This window comes from Aaosphaeria arxii, assembly GCF_010015735.1.
Source record: "Aaosphaeria arxii CBS 175.79 unplaced genomic scaffold BU24scaffold_12, whole genome shotgun sequence".
Lineage (NCBI taxonomy): Eukaryota > Fungi > Ascomycota > Dothideomycetes > Pleosporales > Aaosphaeria > Aaosphaeria arxii.
Genome location: NW_022983485.1, coordinates 1,122,543 through 1,141,762, shown reverse-complemented (window position 1 = coordinate 1,141,762; position 19,220 = coordinate 1,122,543). Strand labels below are relative to the sequence as shown.

The window sequence follows — 19,220 nt, the reverse complement described above, 5'->3', positions numbered from 1 at the left end:
AAACCGGTAGCACGGCAACCCAACGAGGATTAACACATTAGTTTTTTTGTGGAGCCATGAGGAGAAACGAGATCGAAAATGGATTTATGGGTCCTTGCTGAGTGGGTTTGCTCGCGTGGATTTTGGACAAGAGAGAGGCAGAGCGATCCACAGATATGGGATTTCACATGGTCTGATGCTGGTTGGCAGCAAGGGCCAACGCCTAATTACACCTACTGCTTCCAGTAATTGAAGATAGCAGCAGTGCTTTTCACACGTGAGAGGAATGGATAAGTCGGTAGGGCTTGAACTTTTGGTCGATTCTGATGCCGATTTGTTTGCCACTGCTCCGTTGCAAGATCTTCGTTCTGTTTTGTTGAAGGATGTTGTGCCAAGAACGCTATACCCTACGGCACTACTACAACCTGAATGTAAGACATTTTGTCGTGTAATAGGATACAAGTAACAAGACACGGCGCAGAATGGGCGCACTCTGCTTGTTTGCGCCAGGTTACTTGCGAAAGGCTTGGTTGGACGATTCAGAAGTACGAATGCGCTTTAAGCACCGTCAACTTTAGGCGCGTCTTGGGAGGGGCATTTTGGCATGGCTGGTTCACAATAAGATTTGAACGCAAAGTGAGGACAAAACCTGCCATCAAGTCAAACGCCGCGCTCGTACAGTGCACCGGCGCATATACTCAAAAGGTGAGGAGATAAGCTTAGAACGGTCGCGCCGAGCAGAAAAAAAGGCCCAAAAGGCTGTTATGTGCTGTTCGAGAAGCTGGGCAGAAGGCGCCCCCCCGCTCCGCTGGCTACCAATTCCATTGTGAAAAAGAGAAATCCCCATCGATTGGAGCATCGCATTAAAGTGGCGGAGAGACCGTGACGGTGTATGTGCCGCAGATATCAACCTGCCTGATCGGACATAGCGGCAGATGGCACCGTCGAATAGGAGAGTCCCAGAGAATTGAGGTGGACATGGTGGAGAGAGGAACCAGACAAAGCGACTGGTGCGCCGTTATGGCAGGGTGGAGTACGCCCAGCGTTGGCGGAGAATCGTGCCAAGTGAGCAAATGAGCACTTCCGCGCCCGCCAAGGTCGGTGAAAGCTGTTCCAAGACGGACGTTTACCAGATTGATGAGCTATTTGTTGAAAACAATGCAGTAGAATTGCTCGTGTGATGATGGAGCCAGTGATGGAGACAGAGCCTTTTGCGAAGATGTTAAATCGGCGTCCCTTTGCGAGCAGAGTAGAGTCGTGTGTATCGGGTGGTCGCACGAAAGGCTGGAAGTGGGTGGATTGTAGAACAATATTGCCCTCTTCCCCTCTTTTCCCTACGAATGGCTCCCTCTCGTGTAAGACTGCAAGTATGCAAGTGGCACTGCCGTGGGACGATACGATGTGGTGGTGTTCGATGTCCGCAGATAAGGTCCTGACCAGGCTGGGGTCGCGGTTGGTGCCGTCTGAATGGCTATCTAATACGACCTCTGCCCTTGCGAATATCTGAGATCCGCGACGTCGCCAAGCTGAGAAGCAACATCCACTCCCTTGGCCATAATTCTTTCCACGTCTTAGTCCGCCTTGGGAACTCGATAACGAAGCAAGAAAAGGCAAGCCAATTGATCACTGGAAACGCCCGAACCACAGTTAGTCTGCGCATACCATCGCAGACGATACTCACCTGCTGTAAACAGCTATCACGGCGTGACCGTCGCCCAGCTTGCTTTGCCGCTTTCCATAGTCCAAGCACTCCTTTGCAGGCATTTGATCGCGCTTCAGCTGCACCCCTGCGAGCCCCCTCGGATCAGTGTGCTCTGCCTTTGTGAAACCCTGTCTACCACTCCCCAGATTATATTAATCTTCGTCGCCCGCACGTCTTCGCGGTCGACTGTCGTTCGCTCACAGCTGCACTTTGTCCACCTTTACACAGTGTACCTTGTTCACCATGGCCGCTGCTGCTGCTCAGAACGCGCCTGACATGGCCATGAGCCATGAGCCCAAGGTGGCCACTCCGCTCTTTGAAGTCGATGAGAAGAAAGCTCTTGATGCACAACGCAGCACGAGTTCAATCTCTCACGATCAACCTCCGGTTGAGTTCGAGGCGGACATGATCGGTGAGGAGCCGACCGAGGAGGATTTGAGAACACTTCGCCGTGTTTCTGGCAAGATCCCATGGGTCGCCTACACCATTGCATTCGTCGAGTTGTGCGAGCGTTTTGGATACTACGGTTGCCAGGTCCTCTGTAAGTCTTTATCACCCACAGTAACCCTCATCTTGGGACAGCAGAACTCATATCAGCAGACACCAACTTTATCCAGCACCCACTTCCTGCCGGACAGCCCACTGGGCGCGACCCCAGAGAGGATGGCCAGCCTGGTGCTCTAGATATGGGCCAGCGTGCCTCCTTCGGTATTGGTACCTTCAACTCTTTCTGGGCCTACTCGACCCCAATTCTTGGTGCTATCATCGCCGATGAGTACTTGGGACGTTTCAACACCATCTTCATTTCCATCGCTGCCGCCATTGTCGGCCACATCTTCCTCATCGTCTCCGCTCTCCCAAGCGTTCTCGCTAGCGGCAAGGCCATCGCTCCTTTCATGCTTGGTGTCATTACTCTCGGTTTCGGCACTGGCGCATTCAAGGCCAACATCTCCCCTCTCATTGCTGAGCAGTACAAGCAGACCAAGCTCCGTGTCGTCATTGATGAGAAGACTGGTGAGCGTGTCATTTCCGACCCCAGCATCACCCTTTCCCGTATCTTCTTGTACTTCTACATGATGATCAACATCGGTTCGCTCACCGGTCAAATCTCCATGGTCTTCGTCGAGAAGTACATCGGATTCTGGTGCTCATTCCTGTTGCCCACTATCCTCTTCTGCTGCTGCCCCATCGTGCTCTGGTTCTGCCGACACAAGTACCACAAGAGCCCTCCAACTGGCTCCGTGTTGATCCGTGCTATCAAGCTCTGGTCACTCGCACAGAAGGGCAAATGGTCCGTCAACCCCGTGCAAACCCGCAAGAACTTCAAGAACGACCGTTTCTGGGAGGATGTCAAGCCAAGCCACTTGGGCGCAAACAAGCCCGCCTGGATGAAGTTCGACGATGCTTGGGTCGACCAGGTCGCTCGTGGTCTCCGTGCCTGCTCTTGCTTTACCTGGATTCCTCTGTACTGTAAGTTCCCGATGTCGCTCCCATGTCCAATCATGGCTCAACTAACGCTCTCCAGGGCTCTGCTACAACCAGATGAACAACAACCTTACCTCCCAGGCCGCTACCATGACCCGTAACGGTGTCCCCAACGATGTCATCACCAACCTTAACCCCATCTCCCTCGTTATCTTCATCCCGCTCGTTGACAACTTCCTCTACCCCGGTCTCCGCAAGGCTGGTATTCGCTTTACCCCCATCAAGCGTATCACTGCAGGTTTCTTCCTCGCCTCCATGGCCATGGTCGGTGCCTCCGTGATCCAGCATTACATCTATGCCACCGGAAAGTGCGGCAAGTACATGAACTCCTGCAAGGAGGGCGACACCAAGATCGCGGCCCCCATCAACGTTTGGGTCCAAGCTGTTCCCTACGTTCTCGTTGGTTTCTCTGAGATTTTCGCTTCCATCACTGGTCTTGAGTACGCTTTCACCAAGGCACCCAAGAACATGCGTTCTCTCGTCACCTCGTACTGGCATTTCATGTCCGCCTTCTCCAACGCCATTGGACAGGCTCTTGTCTCCCTCTCCGAGGATCCTCTCCTCGTCTGGAACTACGCCGTTGTTGCTATTCTTGCCTCCATCGGCGGTGTCTTGTTCTGGTTCCACCAGCGTGACAGTGACGCGAAGGAGGACGCTATGAACATGTTGCCCGATTCCAACTACGTTGGTCGTGACAAGCACGAGGGCGTCGCCGACGAGACTGACGCTTCTCACCGCGCTTAGGTGCATTCCATCATCTGTTATCAGCTCAAATACCCCCTTTACTGTAGTCAGCGTGAGCCTAGAAGCGCTGGTAGACTTATAGTTCCAGTTTGCCTTCTGGTGAGCCTGTTTCTTGCATAGTTATGCGTAATGTGGAGATCACGGTCGGTTATGAGGCATGAGGTAGCGTAGCTTCCATTAGTCGATGACGAGACCGAATATATCATTCATTTAACAACTCCAATTTGCCATCTATCTCTTGAAGTGATGAAAAGAGCGTACAGCTTGCGATGAAGACGATGTTCAATGACTGTTTAGAAAAGTGAAAAACAAGTTGATCATACTTGAGGTTAAAGAAGGAAGGAAGCCTGAAAGGTCCCACCCGCCCGCGAAAAAGAGTGCTATGACCCAAAAAGGGCATAAATCTATGTTCGGATTAGATAAGCGGGAATCTCGCGTCGCTTGTCTCGACGTCGACTTAAGCTTCCGCCCTATCCCATGGACTTTCGCTCACCCCCGTTCCACCGCCGAGATCGGAGGCTGAAAGATGGCGTTGATACAAGCTTCATCTTAGGGTTCGTCGCGTGTGGGATGGCGTTTGAATCGTGCAGCAGCGGGTGCGGTGCGGTGCGGTGCCACCAACGGCGGATCTCCGAACGGGTACTCCCAGTAGCGACTGATAAGGTTGTTGTTGGCGACAGGTACCGGGGCGCGCTGCTTGGATAAATGTTGACAAGACGATAGCCTCGAATCACGGCGTGGCATTGCACGGCATGGCATGGCATTGTGCATGGGAGTCACGGTCCGACTTTTGCTTCGCACGTCTAGGCACCCGCTCCAGTGGATGACATGCAAGATCGGAATGTATCACTACAATGGCATCATTAGGTGAAAGAAGCTAAATGTTTATTGTACAGAGCGGTCTAAGACGTATTCCGACGTATCTTCCTGTTCCCGCAAATATGATTATATATTCGTCCACAGCTTCTTGGCCGTCTTTGATCTCTCTGTCCCATCGATTGCATGTTTATTTCACTCCTATCGGCAGGATAAAATCTCGCCCATCGCCCTCACATGCGCTCCACTCCAGATAGACAGCCATCAACTATTCAAGGAATCAATAGCATTACCGAAGAATTGGATGCTGTCGCTTATCAAGCCAGGTCAGCCTCTATCACCTTGTTTACCTAGGTTGCCGCGAAACGCGATTTACCGTCTCATAATCGAGCATCGGACAGCCAGAATCCGACTTCAACACCAACCTTTCATCAACAACTTGACGTACATAGGCTATTGGCCTGCTAAATAAGGCACCCTCCAGGCATCCCTTGGGAATCCTCGTGCCTAAATTGTCCGAATCCAAGTCACGAGGTGCAATCGACTTTTATGTCCCTCGATTACAGAATGAGAGGATACGTTCACGCGCCATCGCGGCCCGCGCTGTTCACCTATTCGTCATAGCACCGATCACTCTGAAGATTAACATGCTTCACAGAGTACCACTAACACAGCGGACTCGGCCAGCAAACCTGAAAGATGGCAAGGATAAGTGCAAGTTAAAACAACGAACCCAGTTCAAGCACACAACTGACTTCCTTCAGCAGACTTAACCAAGAAGGGCATCGTAAAGGTCGGGTGGTATTGTTCGATGCATTCATCCTTTGAAACCCTTTCTACGTAGGTACATAAATTATTTCGCTGCAGGCAGAGATGATAGTTTTTGAACGATTCAATAGCGCATTATGGTTTCAATCATGCCCGATATAAACAGCTATTGATCGTTCATCGCTGGTGTAAATACATTTACACGTAACAAACCATGTCATACGCGGCTCATGACTGTTGAGTCTTGAGGTTGGATCTGCGGTGATCTCGATTGGTCCAGCGCGCCAGGCTCCAGTACCACCACGACTACCTAAAACATGACTCAACCCACCAACGCAACCGCAACTCAACTTCAAGGCACTATCCTCAGGCATCACTTAAGAATACTCGCCAGCGTAGATGTCCATATATCATGCTTCACGCCGAATTGTCCTTTCTCCAAGCTGTTCATGTTCACCGTTGTGTTCACCTTTCCCCTCACCCTCCTATCTTCTTCAATCATGCGTTCACTCTTCCCCTGGTGAACCTTTCATCTTCACCAATGCCCGAATATATAAGTCTCATCGATTCCATCTCATTCCTATCGAAACCAATCCCCTAACTCCAACTTTCTTCGACAAAGCCATCATTGCACTCAAGCCACTTACTCCTTTCTTCCATCATGAACTCTCACGACCTCCAAGGCGCGGCCCCTTCGCCAACGAAGCCTACATCAGCAACTAAGCCTTCTCCAAATCGGAACCCCAGCGCAAAGGTCCTCACTGCTGACGAGCTTCTCTCTACTCTGTCATCCCTGATTCCCGACCATGTCTCCTCCTTCCCCGAGGCGGCAAGTTTCACTTTCCGCGAGGACGAAGTAACATCCACCACCGAACTAGCCGTCGCAACACGCACCACCAAATCCGCCTCTCACACAGTTTGGGTTTCGGTCCCGTATTCATCTTGCTTATCCTACACCTGCGAAGGCCGGTCACTCAAGCTTAAGGACTTCGTCAACGTCAATTTCCGGGACGAGTTCGCGTTCGTGCTAGAGCAAGTTGCCGATGATGGCAAGACAGCAGTCAAAGGAAGAGGCAGGAAGAAGGCTAACGAGGACAATGTCGTCATTGGTCCTTGGGACGATGAGATGAGGGCTTTGGCCATGTGGGTGTTTGTCCATTGTGGAAAGAGCCAGGGATTTGTGGACTTTGGGGCCAGGGGCGTCGATGCGCTTGTCAGAGTGTTGAAGAGGGTGGATGTGGTTGAGAAGAAGAAGGATGGAGTCGATCAGACAACAGGGCCCTTAAAGAGGCCGCATGACGTTGAGAAAGACACTGAAGACATCAACGACATTTGGGAGCATATCAAAAGCTCATTGAGTAATGGAGATGTGGAAGATATTCTGCAGGAAGTCATTTCTCAGACGGTCATCGACGCCGTGCAGAAGATTGGTGTCGAACAGTTCGTTCCTGTAAAGCGCCTATTCACCGACTTTCTTGAAGGTACACAGAATCATGAGAACGGTATGTGCTATGCATATTTTGGCGATTACTGTGTCGGATATTAACAACAGTAAAGACCCGGTTGCGAAGTGCTCCAAGACAGATTGAAGGATTTCAATATGGTAAGTATCTTCGACCGCGCTATGCGTACTTTCTTCTGCCCGACGTCTGCCCGACGTTTTTCCCATTTGCTTGCTTGCTTGTTTGTTTGGAGGATGGCGAATGGAGGTTTTTCGACCGCTTCGCTAGTTACAGCTGATAAAAAAGCGGCGACGTTGCAATAAGCAATGCATCGGGTGCTTTAGTTCATGGCGTGGGTTAAATTGCATTTCGCATTCAGGCGACTGTTTTGGGAGTTCATGGGTTATCAAGCTGGCAAGCTGGCATGTAGCGTAATGACGCAAGCCCAAGGCACAATCCTCTTATTGGGATGAACCAGAATCAACAGTAGGCGGAGTTGATCGTACGGATTTCATCGTACCTCAGAACAATTCAATCAAATCTTTTGAAAGACAGCTATATGCGTTCAATATACGTGAACAACCAGCACTGCCTATTTGAACGCGACTTGAACATACTCCTCAATATCCTTCCACAAAGCCTCTGGCTTCTCCAACGCCGCAAAATGCCCACCGCTCTCATGAGCCTTGAACACCACCAACCTCGTCGACGTCTCTGCCCACGACCTCGGAATCGGCGCAAGCTCCTTCGGGAAATACGAATACCCCGTCGGCTTGTCCACATACAGATGCTTCTGCCCATGGAAGTACCCACCATCTCTCGACGCATAGTCCTCCCTATACGTATAGATCGAGCTGGGGAAGCTCTCACAGAGCCAGTACAGCGTGATGTCCGCAAGAACAGTGCGCAGCGGCAAGTCCTCGTCCGTCCACTCTAGGAACTTCTCGCCGATCCACGCGAGTTGGGCGATGGGAGACGAGGAAAGTACGTGTCCGATTGTCGCGGGGCGGGTGCCATGTTCGCGGCCGTAGGCGCTGCCTGTCTGTTTGAACTGCTCGCAGCGCTCAAGGCCGATTTGTTCCTGCGGGGTGATGGAGTCGGGGGAGATCCCCGGGGGAGACACTTGCATGTGCATGAAGTTGAGGTGCATGCCTTTGCATTCGGGGTAGGTTGCTGCGATTATGCGGGATACGAAGGAGCCGATGTCGCCGCCTTGGACGAGGTAGCCGGAGGTGCCGAAGCCGAGGGAGAGGGCGAGCTTGTGCATGATGCGTGCGGTGTCGTAGACGGTCCAGTTTTTGGATATGGGGAGGTCTTTGGAGAGGGTGTAGCCTGGGAGTGAGGGCGCGATGATGTGGTATGGGAGGTCAGATGGGGTGTACTTTTCGCGGAGGAGAGACATTATAGGGAGGAACTCTAAGAAGGATCCTGGCCATCCATGGAAGAACACGATTGGGGTGGCATCTTTTCGTTCCGAGAAGAGGGCGGTGAAATGGATGTCCAATGTGGTGCCATCGTCATCTGTGATGTTGGTCTTGAAGTTGGGAAACGAATTGATATGCTCTTCTTCTTTTCGCCTATAACAATGATCAGTATCTATTATAATTAATTACAGTACAGGATCGTGTAATCTCACCAATCAAATGAGTTCTCCCAGTACTCTTTCGCGTCCAACATCCATTTTCGTGTGACACCGAATCGACGGTCTTCTTGTTGATTCTCATACGTCTCTCTTGCGACAGGTGACAGTCGCAGCAAGGTCTTAAAGTCCTGCAATTTCTGTTCATCTACATGCAGCCCGAACGGTGTCGGTTGCTGAGTCGCATTCGCTGGGATTGTACTAAAGTCTTTGGCAGATGCCATGGTGATCGAGCTTAGAATAAAGAAGTACTCAAGAATCTAGAATTCGGGCAATACAATTGATGACGGCGGGAGCGTTATCGAGGAGAAATTGGTTTCTACGCTGGATCTAACATATGTTTTTATATTCGCCTTTGTGTCGCATGTAAACACAATGATGTAGCGCTTAGAAATGCATCGGAGACTTGATGAAGTCGTAGCGAGTCAGCGCGATGACGTATCAAGCTCCTTACACGCGTGTACAGTCCCAAACAATTTAAGGTGATCGCCATACACCTACTTTGTACAGCATATATACGCCTAAGACTGGAATGCGATAATAAATGTTTCAGGTAGAAGTCGTTTATAAGTAATATATGGAACTACAAGTTTCATTATTGAATAGAGTCTCGCTACATCATTTGACAGACAATTTGCATTCTAATGCAACACTATAAGATAAAGTAACAGATGGCGGGCACAACAACACAGTCTTGAGGCAAGCAAAACGCGTTACAAATAAAAAGCTGAAGTATACAACGACCAAGCAGGTCTCTACATCCATTAATACTGTAGCTCTTTGCCAAAATCAACAGACAGGTGGTTGGTCAAGACTTCTGTATGGCAACTTTCTTGCTGCCTAGTCCAAAAAGCAATTTCTCGTCAAACGGCTGGGCACGTGAGATAAGAGGACATGCATTGTACTTCAGACGCGCACATTGCATTTTTTTATTGCTTTGCATACACACATACGCTCCGTATACTGAAGCCTATCAGAACAAACTATTCTTGTTTTCCAAGCGGTCACCAGCGTTAATCTACCGGTATGAAACATTTCATGTCCGCTTACACTTCAGCAATCCAAACCTACAACACATGTCTGCAACTGATGTCACCATTCTCCGGTTTACCAAACCTAGGAACTACTCTCCAGTAGTAATCAGTAGTACAAGAGCAGGGTCAGTACAGAACAAATAGTAACTTATCAATGCAGATACAGATTGTACCAAGCGTGCAACATCATGCCTTACGGATTCTCCAAATCTGCCCTTGGGGCTCTGGCCGAAATGGTTCGAAAGAACCCGGAGTCTATAGGAAGGCTTGTTTTCTACGATTCAGTACTGTCCGTTACCGCCGTTGAAACTCAAGACCTCTGTTTCAATGTGTATAGAAATAGGCAAGACCCCTATACGGCGACTGGTGTTGTCCTGGCCAAGAGTCCGTCGATAGGTGGTGTAACCCAAGAAACGTTCAAAGCACTTGGAGCCTACACCGGAGAGCATTCGATGACTGAAAAGAAGGTCATGTTTAGGTTGGGACCCGACTTCGATCCTGACAGTGTTGCACGAGCCATCGAAAACGAAGAGATTAATAGTAATGAGACAGTAATTGAGGCGGTGGCGAAGTCAGCAGCAGCAGGGACAGAAGCAGGGACAGTAGCAGGGACAGCATCAGGGGCGGAAGCCGGTAAAGCGGCTGGAGAAGCGGCTGGGACAGTCGCTGGATTAATAGCGGGCCAAGAAGTTGGATCGGTAGGGTCTGGAGAGGCAGCCGGAGCAGCGGCTGGAAGAGCAGCTGGAAAAGTACTTGGGTCAAAAACCGGAGCAGAAGCCGGAAAGTGGGCTGGAAAGGTGGCTGGGGCAGCAGCTGGAAGTTACAATCAATGGACCTGGTGTGAATGGGACAGGAAATACTATCGAACAAGAGAGGCAGGCGTTGGTGAAGAACTTGGGACAGAAGCTGGAGCTATAGCTGGAGGAGAAGCCGGGGCAGCAGCTGGGGCAGTCGCTGGAGCGGTAGCTGGGTCAGTAGCTGGGGCAATGGCTGGGGAAACAGCTGGAGCAACGGCTGGGGCAAAGGCAGCTAAGGTAACCGAGGAAGAATCTAAAAGGAAGAATCCATGGATTTGGAGTGACTCGTACGGGAGATACTATCTTGTAAGAGGCGATGGAACGTGTATCTGGGAGAACGGGGAGTGTGTGAGCGAGGAGCATTTATATAGCGAGCAACATCGCAAGTATTATCACGTTAAACCAGACGGGACCTACGTGTAGCAGTAGGCTGGTATTTACCACTTCGCCATGCTGTCTTGAGGAGGTCCGGCGCGAAAATATATCATTCCTTCTCGACACACCACAGCACAGTGATATGTATTCGAGCCTTGTTCGGGGCCATCACTTTCCATCTTAGCTTGTTTCTCATGGGAGTAAGCCGTTGGTAGTGACTTATCCAACGTTCCTAGGTTCGCGTCATATGATGTATCAAGTTGATTCGGGGCAGATTGTCGTTACAGTGATGCTTGAGTAGAGTAAGAGAAGAAGCCGTGAAATCTCGTAGGTAATGGTCCTCTAATATTAACCTCCTAAGCATTTCAGCAGCTCAATACCTAGCAACGCCAAAGTCAGAAATCACTCTTCTACAGATGTAGGATCAGGCTAGATCAGTGCATGATCTTGCTCCAGCAACGCGATCGAAAAGCAATTTAATCTTCGTAGTGTCAGATCTCCACATTGGATAGGCAAGAATTATATGTAAAGGACATTCCAGGAATGGGTTTTTAAGAATGTATTCTGTTAAAATTGCTTGAGTTACCTGTACCATCTTCTTTCTGCTTGAGCGAGATAGTAGTAGCTCGGCCTGAGCTCGTCAAGAATGCGAGGAAACTCATCCATTGCATAGTAACTTTCTTGTAGTTACAACGTAGAGACGTCTTCATATACGTAAGGAAGTCAGAGATGACGTCGGAGGTTACCATCTTCCGATCCAGCAAGTCTGGTCAATTCAGCCGAATTGAAGCCTCCTGAGAGATTCTGAGCTATTACATGTATTGATATAAAACCAATCAACGAGATAATAAAATTGAATTGTATGCGGGAAAATTGGCACACGATCGACTTCCATCCTTTTGGCAGTACTCGTACTAAGGCTTGTCATATCCTTCGTATTAATAGAGCAGCAGCACATTTCGCAGCATCACATCTGAAAAGGTCTCAAGACAGCATGGCCAACCGGCAGCGGTTCGCTACGGAAGTGATTCCAACTAAATTTCTAATGTTTCTAATTTCTACAACAGTGTTTGTTGTTGGTATATGTGGAGGGTATCTCATATCAATAATCGTTCGAAAAGGAAAAATATGTGTGTCTAAATCGTCTAATCATCTGCTTTCAGATAGGTGTATTACCCCAGCTAGGCCCCGATCGCGTCCCCTACTCGTTGTAGCGCAAAGCCTTGCCTCTATTGAGGGTGGTTCCTGTTCTTCTTCTCCATGATTTACTCCATCTCAATGGTACCTGGAGGCTTGCTGGTGACTGCGAGTTGTTAGTGTTGGTGAATTTTATGATATCTCGAGCAAAGACACTTACTGTCGTAGACGACACGGCAGACACCGTCAACCTCGTTTACGATCCTCCTGCTAACCCTCTTCAAGAACTCGCCGTCAAAGGGGAACCAATCCGCAGTCATGAAATCGGAAGTCTCGACGGCACGGAGCGCAATGACTTGGTCATGGACACGCTTGTCGCCCATAACTCCGACAGCCTTAACAGGCAGCAAAGCAGCGAAAGCCTGGCTGATCTTGCGGTAAAGACCGGCATCCTTGATCTCCTGAATGAAAATATTGTCTGCCTCCCTTGCGATTCGGACTTGCTCGGCGGTGACCTCGCCAAGGATACGGATGGCGATACCTGGGCCAGGGAAGGGGTGGCGCCAGACAAGATCCTCGGGTATGCCCAGGTTGGTACCGAGCTCACGGACTTCGTCCTTGAAGAGCTCTCGAAGGGGCTCGATGAGCTTGAGCTTCATAGAGGCAGGGAGTCCTCCGACGTTGTGGTGGGTCTTGATGGTGGCAGAGGGGCCCTTGAAAGAGATAGACTCGATGACATCGGGGTAGAGGGTGCCCTGAAGCAGCCACTCGACTTCGCCCTCATTCGCTGAGCCGTGAGCTGCATCGGCAATCTTCTTGGCTTCCGCCTGGAAGACTTCGATGAAGGTGTTGCCAATGACCTTCCTCTTCTTCTCAGGGTCATCAGTGATGCCCTTGAGCCTTCCAAGGAAGAGCTCAGATGCATCAACAACGGTCAGGTTGATTCCAAGACCGGCAGTCAAAGTCTCCTTGACCTGCTTGGCCTCGTTGAGTCGCAAGACGCCATTGTCAACAAGCACAGCGTGGAACCTGTCACCAATGGCCTCCTTCATCAATTTGGCCGCAACAGTGGAATCAACTCCACCGCTAACAGCACCAATGACCTGTCCGGTCTCTCCGACCAAAGCCCTGATGCGAGCGATCTCTTGGTCGACGAATTGGCTCATGGTCCAGTTTGTCTTCGCCTCGCAAATATCGACGGCAAAGTTCTTGAGGATGACCTTGCCCTTGGGAGTGTGTGTAACCTCAGGATGGAACTGAATTCCATACATCTTCTTCTCCGTGTGTGCGATACCAGCGAATGGCGCATTGCTGGTGGTCGCAACTGTGATGAAGCCCTTGGGAATGGAACTGAGCTTATCACCGTGGCTCATCCATACCTCCATGTTGTCCTCGAGGCCCTGGAAGAGCTTGTCCACATGGCCACCAGCCTCTCCATCTCCATGTCGGTCGACCTTGAGGTATGCGTGACCGTACTCCCTCTTCTCGCCAGCAACAACACCCTTGTTGTCGAGTTTCCAGGCGATCTCCTGGAGTCCATAACAGATACCGAGGATAGGGACGTTGAGTTCGAAAACGGCGGGATCAACGTGAGGTGCTCCGTCCCAGTACACGGAGTACGGGCCACCGGAAAGGATAACACCCTTGGGCTTCCAGGTCAAGTCGGCGATCTTCTGTGTGCATGGTAGCATCTCAGAGTAGACATTGAGCTCACGGAGACGGCGGGTAATCAGATGAGTGTATTGCGACCCGAAGTCGAGCACCAGGATGGTGTCGAAGGTCTGGTGAGGAGGGATGGGGTCGCTGCCGTCGGTGGCCATTTTTGGAGATGTAGATCAATTGAGGATTGAGAAAAGGAAAAGTTACGAAGTGAAGGACCAGATAAGAGAGAAGAAGAAGAGGACGAAGGAAAATTTCGAGGGCGACGTAGGGTATTAAGAAAAAAGTGAGGGAGGGGTGGGGATAGTGAGTCCCTAGAAGAGAAAATTTTGGTGGGGGATTAAAGATTGGTTATCGATAAGAATGGGAAGAATGTTAGTGGCGGCGTTCCTACCATTATTTTTCTCCGCCCTAAAACTTGCCCGCATTCAACTCTTCCGGAAACAGCATAGAATACTACTATCACCTACTAAGAGCTGTCGACACTCGTCAATTACTTCACATTCAGTAGACTTGACCAAATTCCTCACTGCACAAGCTCCACATCGACTCAGACAACATGGTGAAGCGCAAATCCGATCTGGGCGAGCTTCCCGATGCGCCTCAGGTATCTGGCAAGGGAAAGCGCAAGAACGAGGAGTCTGACAGCGACGAGGTATGCTTCTGGAAAAGAGTCTGTAGAGCCTTTATATGCTAATGATCTTCCAGGATATGGAAGATCTCGTCAATGTCGACTTCGAATGGTTCGATCCCCAGCCCGCAGTCGACTTCCACGGCCTCAAGAATCTTCTCCGCCAACTCCTCGACATCGACGCACAACTCTTCGATCTTTCCGCTCTCGCCGACCTCATCCTCTCACAGCCTCTCCTCGGATCTACCGTCAAGGTTGACGGCAACGAAAGCGACCCCTTCGCATTCCTTACAGTTCTCAACCTAGAAACACACAAAGTACTCCTCGCCAACCACCAAACCCAATCCACGATCTAACTAACACCTCCCAGGACAAACCCGTGATCCAAGACCTCCGAAACTACCTCGCCAAAAGCTCTTCCACAAACGCCTCACTAGCCCCCATCAAAGACCTCCTCTCCTCCGACACCCCCGCCCAAATCGGCCTCATCCTCACCGACCGCCTCCTCAACATGCCGCACGAGATCGTACCGCCAATGTACAAGATGCTGCTCGAGGAGATCCAATGGGCGCTTGACGAGAAGGAGCCCTACGCCTTCACACACTACCTCATCCTCTCGAAGACGTACACTGAAATCGCGTCGGAACTCCCCTCCGGAGACGAGCCGCCGAGCAAGAAGAAGAAGGCTGCCGGGTCGGCGGCGGGAAGCGAGACGTTTTATTTCCATCCCGAGGACGAAGTGCTGCATAAGCATGCAGTTGGTTGGGGAAGCTACGATTATCAGAGTCCGGCGGATGAGGGCGCAAGCGATAGTAAGAGGGCGTTCCAGGAGCTGGGGATCAAGCCCCAGGGCCATTTGACATTGATTGAGGCGGAGAAATTCAAAGAGGCGGTTGAGGGATTGAAGGCGTTCTTGACTGGAGAGTAGATTTGTTGATACCAATTGAATGAGAGTGGCTCGGTTGTAGAATCTGAATGTGCTATGATATTATATATAACGAATGCTTCCACGGTCGATAGTGCATGTGGTACGACGTGTGATGGAGGTGTAAATCAATGAGTATTACCAAGAGCATGAATGATAAGCGAGAAAATGCGATACATTCCTACTGCAGACAGCCGAATCTATCAAGCATAGGCACCAACCAGAAGACAAGGAAATTTGTTAATGCTTCACCCTATCAAATACATTTACTCTTCATCATCCGCGGCCACACGCCCAGGTCTTTTGTCTAAATGTACAGGAACCAAACGATCTAGCCGATGACCACCTTGTCCTCCTCGGGGAAGTCGTACTCGGGCACCTCGAGGTTGAGAGGTGCGGGTCCCTTTCTTATACGGCCAGAGATATCGTAGTGGGATCCGTGGCAGGGGCAGAACCAGCCGCCGAAGTCGCCGGCCTCGCCGATGGGCACACAACCAAGATGGGTGCAGACACCTGTTTTTTGTTAGTGTCGAAATCCGAGATATGATTGTAGAATTCATGGCTCGTGTGCAAAGATATCAGACATACCCAACATGATCAACCATTCGGGCTTCTTCACACGGTCACCGTCAGACTGGGGGTCACGCAGCGACTCCCACTTTGTGTCCTCAGCCTCCTTGATCTCGTCCGCGGTACGGTGGCGGATGAAAACGGGCTTGCCTCGCCACTTGATGATGACCTGTATACGGTTTTAGCATTCCTCTCGTCCGGTGAATCGTTGAATGGATTGGAATTCGTACGTTCTTGCCCTCGGGGATGGCAGCGAGATCGATCTCAACCTTGGCCTGGGCCAAAACATCGGCGGAAGCGGACATGTTCACGAGGAAATCTGATGCGCGAATTTGTTAGCTGGGCCATTGTCCATCGAAGTATGCCTCCAATCCATCGCAAAATTGACCAATTGCTCTCCAGACAGAGCACAAGACTCGGTATTGTCGATTCCGGTATTTTTGGCAGCTTCGCGGAGCTGGATGGGGTTGGCCACCTACCCTGAACAGTCGCCTTTGCACCCAAACTTGTGAGAGCACCCATTGTTCCGACCATGAAGTAGCTGAAAACCTTTGGCGCAGTCTCGCCGCCAGACTTATTCCTGTACGCAGCGAAGGAGGGCATCTTGGGGCTGCTTCCTGCGCCCTTGAAGGGGCTATCGAAGGATGAGGAGGGAGAGTGGACTTCGGAGACGGAGCGGCTCTGGGTTGTAGAGGCGGCGGCAGCCCGCGCGACGGGCAATTGGTGTGCCGTCCATTGGCGGGCAATCGCACGGGTCGTGTGGGCGAGAGCGGGCATCGTGGTGGGTGGAGGTGGGTGGTGGTCGTGATGAGAGAGTAGTCGTGAGGTTGAGGATGAAAAGGTTCCTTCGCTGGACGAGCCTGATGATCAACCGAGCGCTGATTGGCTGGCGGGCCTTAGTCGGGGAACGCCGGGTCGACCCATTTCTTGTTACAACAACCGACATAGTTCCGTCATCATCAACAGCATCACCAGCATCAAACATTAGCCCATAGCTATGCTCTCGCGACTTCATTGCTCTAATAATAAGTATCTCTAATACTCTCTCCATACCTAGTAGCAATTCTCACATTCACTATTCCGTGTTTGGCTTCCATTCTTGTGAAAGCTTGGCGTTTGCCTTGTCTCGGGGCAAGGGCTGAAAGGGCTAACTACCTATCCATTGAATCGACTGAGCTGAACATACTTCGCCTTCTTCATATTTATGAGTCTTCCAAATTTTGGTCTAGAAAGTCATTTGTCTTTGCTGCACTAGATAAACTATCATAAAGCATCTCTCCCTCGCAGCTTTCCAGCCACCACAACCCCCGGAAGCAACTTGCATCTTCAACCACTAAGAGACGTACAGCATCAATGGCTTCAAAATCACCTCCACAATCTTCCCTTCTGGCTTTTGGCTTTCAACGCGGCCCCTCTACGAAGAATGGTCCAAAGAACGCGGAAGCAGTCCCCAATGATACAGCCGAGTCCCATGGCGATGAAGCCGAAGTACGATCCACTGACAAAACCATTGAGGACCCTGTGCCACATGAGGTCGAATCAGAGACTACAGTCATACCCGAAATCAAGCCGGGATCACCTACATTATCCTCGTCATCTCACCAGACTCTAACACTTGATCTGCATATTGGCGACATGTTCGCCGCGCCTCCCAATACAGTCCTCATTCACGCCTGCAACACACAAGGCTCGTGGGGTGCTGGCATTGCGGCAGCATTCCGTATCAAGTACCCGGAAGCCTATAAAGTCTATCGTAGCCACTGCCTTCGCTCGCGTGAACCACAACGTGCACTCACAAGCACTTGCTTGCTCATTCCACCATGCGAGACGAGGCCCGGCGCAAGGAAGCATTGGATCGCATGTCTGTTCACAAGTGCCAGGTATGGAAAGGCAAAGGACAAGCCGGATGTCATCCTACAGAATACGGGACCAAGCATGCGGGATCTATTGGAGCAAATTAAGCGACAAGAGGCTGCTGGTAAGGTCATTGCGGGGTTGCGGATGTGCAAGATCAACAGTGCAAAGTTCGGTGTGCCGTGGCACAGAACGGTCAACGTGCTCGAGAGCATTGATGTCAAAGGGAGCGAGAGGAATACTGTCGAGGTGTGGGCGCGAGAGGAGGACTAATTTTCGATCCGATGTTGCTGTGTACAATTCACCTAATTAGGTATCGAGCACAATTGGATATAAATACATCTGGCTATGTTGAGAATGGGCGAATTGGTGTTCATTTTCCAGTAGTATATCTGGTATATTCAATCAAGTTTATGATGAGGCGACGCTACATCACATGCTACTTGCCATCCATGCATTGTCATCCAAACGCCAGCCCAAAAGAAATTCAGAACTCCATGCTATGCAATGCACAAACAAGATTCATCTGTGACGGATTCATTTCGTCCCATTACGTCTCTCTGCCACTGGGCTGGAATCGTTTCCCCGAGGCCCTCGCATCTCAACCTCAATCTGCATAGCCACAGGATCCATCTCTTCGTCATCCGACACCTCCCTTCGTTCCTCGTCCACCTCCATCGCCTCCGAAACCTCCGTTTCACCCTCCTTCTCCGCATGTCCATTCTGCTTTGGCTCTTGCCCCTCCTCTCCTGCATCCTTCTCATTCCCGTTCGTCGTCGGCGGCGTCGTCGACGTCGCATTCAACAACGCCTGGATGCCCTTGACCCCGCCCCCATTTTCCCTCCTATCGCCATCCGCCCTCCCCTTCCCCTTCCCCCTCGCCTCCTGCTTCTTCTTGAACTCTCCGTACGTCGTCGTCTTCGGCACGACGTCGACAAGGAACTCAAGGTTGTCCGTCTTCGCGACCGCAGCCGCGACGTCGCGATACTGGATGTTGCGGCGGGGCTTGCGCTCCGCCTTGACGACGTTGTGCGAGGTCGTGGCGAGGTGCTGGATGAAGAGCTCGGTCGCGAGCGCGATGGCGAAGGCGGCGTTCTTGGAGACGTGCGTGCGTTCTGGGTCGGCGTTTATGATCTTTTGGATGCGGGAGACTGGTGTTGATGTTAGGAGGGTTGGGGGAGGTTGAGAGGTCCAGCGGACGAAGGGGGTAGAGAGAGGGGGGACGTACGAGGTAATGAGGTCTGTCCACTTGCTTCGTTTGCGGCGGAGCTCGGTGCGCTGTTGGTATTTGGCATTTTGGGTGGGCGTTGGTGATGTGGGGAGTCGCGCAACTTGCGAGAGTAGATGCTATGTCCGGAGTCGCTTTTCTCGGGTTCTTGAGTGTTTTGGTTGAAGCGACAGATAGTGACAGGTCCGATTATCGATATACAGGCGCGAAAGTGTGGAAATGGAGTAATTCGACGCGTGGTGGTATGCGGATATCTTTTTACGCGCGAAATTGTAGTAATATCGGGAGCATGTAGTATTAGACTGTTAGTGTACCCTTCGGTCCCTACCCTTGTACCCCTGCCCCTGGTAACCCAAGTTGATCTGGAGAACATTTCTATTGGATGAGCGGCTTAGCCATGCCAAGCCTGTCGACTACATCTCCCGATTTGTATAC

General features: G+C 50.9%; 9 protein-coding genes across 9 annotated transcripts; 5 read left to right on the top strand and 4 right to left on the bottom strand.

The window, feature by feature from the left end:
- Positions 1-1,547: 1,547 nt before the first annotated feature.
- Positions 1,548-4,267, top strand: BU24DRAFT_496973 (MFS peptide transporter-like protein Ptr2). Its single transcript, XM_033534229.1, has 3 exons — positions 1,548-2,222; positions 2,282-3,151; positions 3,207-4,267. Exons 1-3 carry the CDS (start codon positions 1,925-1,927, stop codon positions 3,908-3,910), a joined length of 1,872 nt encoding a protein of 623 aa, XP_033378551.1. The 5' UTR covers positions 1,548-1,924; the 3' UTR covers positions 3,911-4,267.
- Positions 4,268-5,906: 1,639 nt separating this feature from the next.
- BU24DRAFT_73111 (uncharacterized protein) lies at positions 5,907-7,306 on the top strand. Its single transcript, XM_033534576.1, has 2 exons — positions 5,907-6,996; positions 7,052-7,306. The coding sequence occupies exons 1-2, from the start codon at positions 6,156-6,158 to the stop codon at positions 7,081-7,083; spliced, it is 873 nt and encodes a 290-aa protein (XP_033378550.1). The 5' UTR covers positions 5,907-6,155; the 3' UTR covers positions 7,084-7,306.
- Positions 7,307-7,528: 222 nt separating this feature from the next.
- Positions 7,529-8,939, bottom strand: BU24DRAFT_496971 (uncharacterized protein; the record flags this gene model as incomplete). Its single annotated transcript, XM_033534228.1, has 2 exons — positions 8,573-8,939; positions 7,529-8,513 (listed from the first exon to the last, which is right to left on the bottom strand). The coding sequence occupies exons 1-2, from the start codon at positions 8,797-8,799 to the stop codon at positions 7,529-7,531; spliced, it is 1,212 nt and encodes a 403-aa protein (XP_033378549.1). The 5' UTR covers positions 8,800-8,939.
- Positions 8,940-9,519: 580 nt separating this feature from the next.
- BU24DRAFT_428223 (uncharacterized protein) lies at positions 9,520-10,869 on the top strand. The gene has a single exon (XM_033529423.1). It carries the CDS (start codon positions 9,798-9,800, stop codon positions 10,827-10,829), a length of 1,032 nt encoding a protein of 343 aa, XP_033378548.1. The 5' UTR covers positions 9,520-9,797; the 3' UTR covers positions 10,830-10,869.
- Positions 10,870-11,842: 973 nt separating this feature from the next.
- BU24DRAFT_379609 (GMP synthase) lies at positions 11,843-13,885 on the bottom strand. Its single transcript, XM_033524699.1, has 2 exons — positions 12,139-13,885; positions 11,843-12,084 (listed from the first exon to the last, which is right to left on the bottom strand). Exons 1-2 carry the CDS (start codon positions 13,736-13,738, stop codon positions 12,047-12,049), a joined length of 1,638 nt encoding a protein of 545 aa, XP_033378547.1. The 5' UTR covers positions 13,739-13,885; the 3' UTR covers positions 11,843-12,046.
- A 110-nt stretch (positions 13,886-13,995) lies between these two features.
- On the top strand, positions 13,996-15,254 carry BU24DRAFT_428221 (uncharacterized protein). Its single transcript, XM_033529422.1, has 3 exons — positions 13,996-14,232; positions 14,286-14,525; positions 14,579-15,254. The coding sequence occupies exons 1-3, from the start codon at positions 14,137-14,139 to the stop codon at positions 15,134-15,136; spliced, it is 894 nt and encodes a 297-aa protein (XP_033378546.1). The 5' UTR covers positions 13,996-14,136; the 3' UTR covers positions 15,137-15,254.
- Positions 15,172-16,502, bottom strand: BU24DRAFT_428219 (ubiquinol-cytochrome c r). Its single transcript, XM_033529421.1, has 4 exons — positions 16,183-16,502; positions 15,934-16,022; positions 15,722-15,872; positions 15,172-15,646 (listed from the first exon to the last, which is right to left on the bottom strand). Exons 1-4 carry the CDS (start codon positions 16,478-16,480, stop codon positions 15,465-15,467), a joined length of 720 nt encoding a protein of 239 aa, XP_033378545.1. The 5' UTR covers positions 16,481-16,502; the 3' UTR covers positions 15,172-15,464.
- A 168-nt stretch (positions 16,503-16,670) lies between these two features.
- BU24DRAFT_428218 (uncharacterized protein) lies at positions 16,671-17,983 on the top strand. Its single transcript, XM_033529420.1, has one exon. The coding sequence runs from the start codon at positions 17,057-17,059 to the stop codon at positions 17,828-17,830; it is 774 nt and encodes a 257-aa protein (XP_033378544.1). The 5' UTR covers positions 16,671-17,056; the 3' UTR covers positions 17,831-17,983.
- On the bottom strand, positions 17,914-19,070 carry BU24DRAFT_428217 (histone-fold-containing protein). The gene is made up of 2 exons (XM_033529419.1): positions 18,786-19,070; positions 17,914-18,708 (listed from the first exon to the last, which is right to left on the bottom strand). Exons 1-2 carry the CDS (start codon positions 18,850-18,852, stop codon positions 18,095-18,097), a joined length of 681 nt encoding a protein of 226 aa, XP_033378543.1. The 5' UTR covers positions 18,853-19,070; the 3' UTR covers positions 17,914-18,094.
- Positions 19,071-19,220: the final 150 nt, after the last annotated feature.

What these genes read in the sequence shown, in the direction of transcription:
- BU24DRAFT_379609 (XM_033524699.1), bottom strand. Translation starts at nt 13,738, where the DNA reads ATGGCCACCGACGGCAGCGACCCCATCCCTCCTCACCAGACCTTCGAC. An exon ending in CTGCCGTGTCGTCTACGACA is followed by an intron (nt 12,085 to 12,138) that starts GTAAGTGTCTTT and finishes AACAACTCGCAG; the next exon opens with TCACCAGCAAGCCTCCAGGT.
- BU24DRAFT_496973 (XM_033534229.1), top strand. Translation starts at nt 1,925, where the DNA reads ATGGCCGCTGCTGCTGCTCAGAACGCGCCTGACATGGCCATGAGCCAT. An exon ending in CTACGGTTGCCAGGTCCTCT is followed by an intron (nt 2,223 to 2,281) that starts GTAAGTCTTTAT and finishes TCATATCAGCAG; the next exon opens with ACACCAACTTTATCCAGCAC. An exon ending in TACCTGGATTCCTCTGTACT is followed by an intron (nt 3,152 to 3,206) that starts GTAAGTTCCCGA and finishes AACGCTCTCCAG; the next exon opens with GGCTCTGCTACAACCAGATG.
- BU24DRAFT_428219 (XM_033529421.1), bottom strand. Translation starts at nt 16,480, where the DNA reads ATGCCCGCTCTCGCCCACACGACCCGTGCGATTGCCCGCCAATGGACG. An exon ending in TGCAAAGGCGACTGTTCAGG is followed by an intron (nt 16,023 to 16,182) that starts GTAGGTGGCCAA and finishes TTCGCGCATCAG; the next exon opens with ATTTCCTCGTGAACATGTCC. An exon ending in CCATCCCCGAGGGCAAGAAC is followed by an intron (nt 15,873 to 15,933) that starts GTACGAATTCCA and finishes AACCGTATACAG; the next exon opens with GTCATCATCAAGTGGCGAGG.
- BU24DRAFT_428218 (XM_033529420.1), top strand. Translation starts at nt 17,057, where the DNA reads ATGGCTTCAAAATCACCTCCACAATCTTCCCTTCTGGCTTTTGGCTTT.
- BU24DRAFT_428217 (XM_033529419.1), bottom strand. Translation starts at nt 18,852, where the DNA reads ATGCCAAATACCAACAGCGCACCGAGCTCCGCCGCAAACGAAGCAAGT. An exon ending in TGGACAGACCTCATTACCTC is followed by an intron (nt 18,709 to 18,785) that starts GTACGTCCCCCC and finishes CATCAACACCAG; the next exon opens with TCTCCCGCATCCAAAAGATC.
- BU24DRAFT_428221 (XM_033529422.1), top strand. Translation starts at nt 14,137, where the DNA reads ATGGTGAAGCGCAAATCCGATCTGGGCGAGCTTCCCGATGCGCCTCAG. An exon ending in AGGAGTCTGACAGCGACGAG is followed by an intron (nt 14,233 to 14,285) that starts GTATGCTTCTGG and finishes ATGATCTTCCAG; the next exon opens with GATATGGAAGATCTCGTCAA. An exon ending in TCAACCTAGAAACACACAAA is followed by an intron (nt 14,526 to 14,578) that starts GTACTCCTCGCC and finishes AACACCTCCCAG; the next exon opens with GACAAACCCGTGATCCAAGA.
- BU24DRAFT_73111 (XM_033534576.1), top strand. Translation starts at nt 6,156, where the DNA reads ATGAACTCTCACGACCTCCAAGGCGCGGCCCCTTCGCCAACGAAGCCT. An exon ending in TACACAGAATCATGAGAACG is followed by an intron (nt 6,997 to 7,051) that starts GTATGTGCTATG and finishes ACAACAGTAAAG; the next exon opens with ACCCGGTTGCGAAGTGCTCC.
- BU24DRAFT_428223 (XM_033529423.1), top strand. Translation starts at nt 9,798, where the DNA reads ATGCCTTACGGATTCTCCAAATCTGCCCTTGGGGCTCTGGCCGAAATG.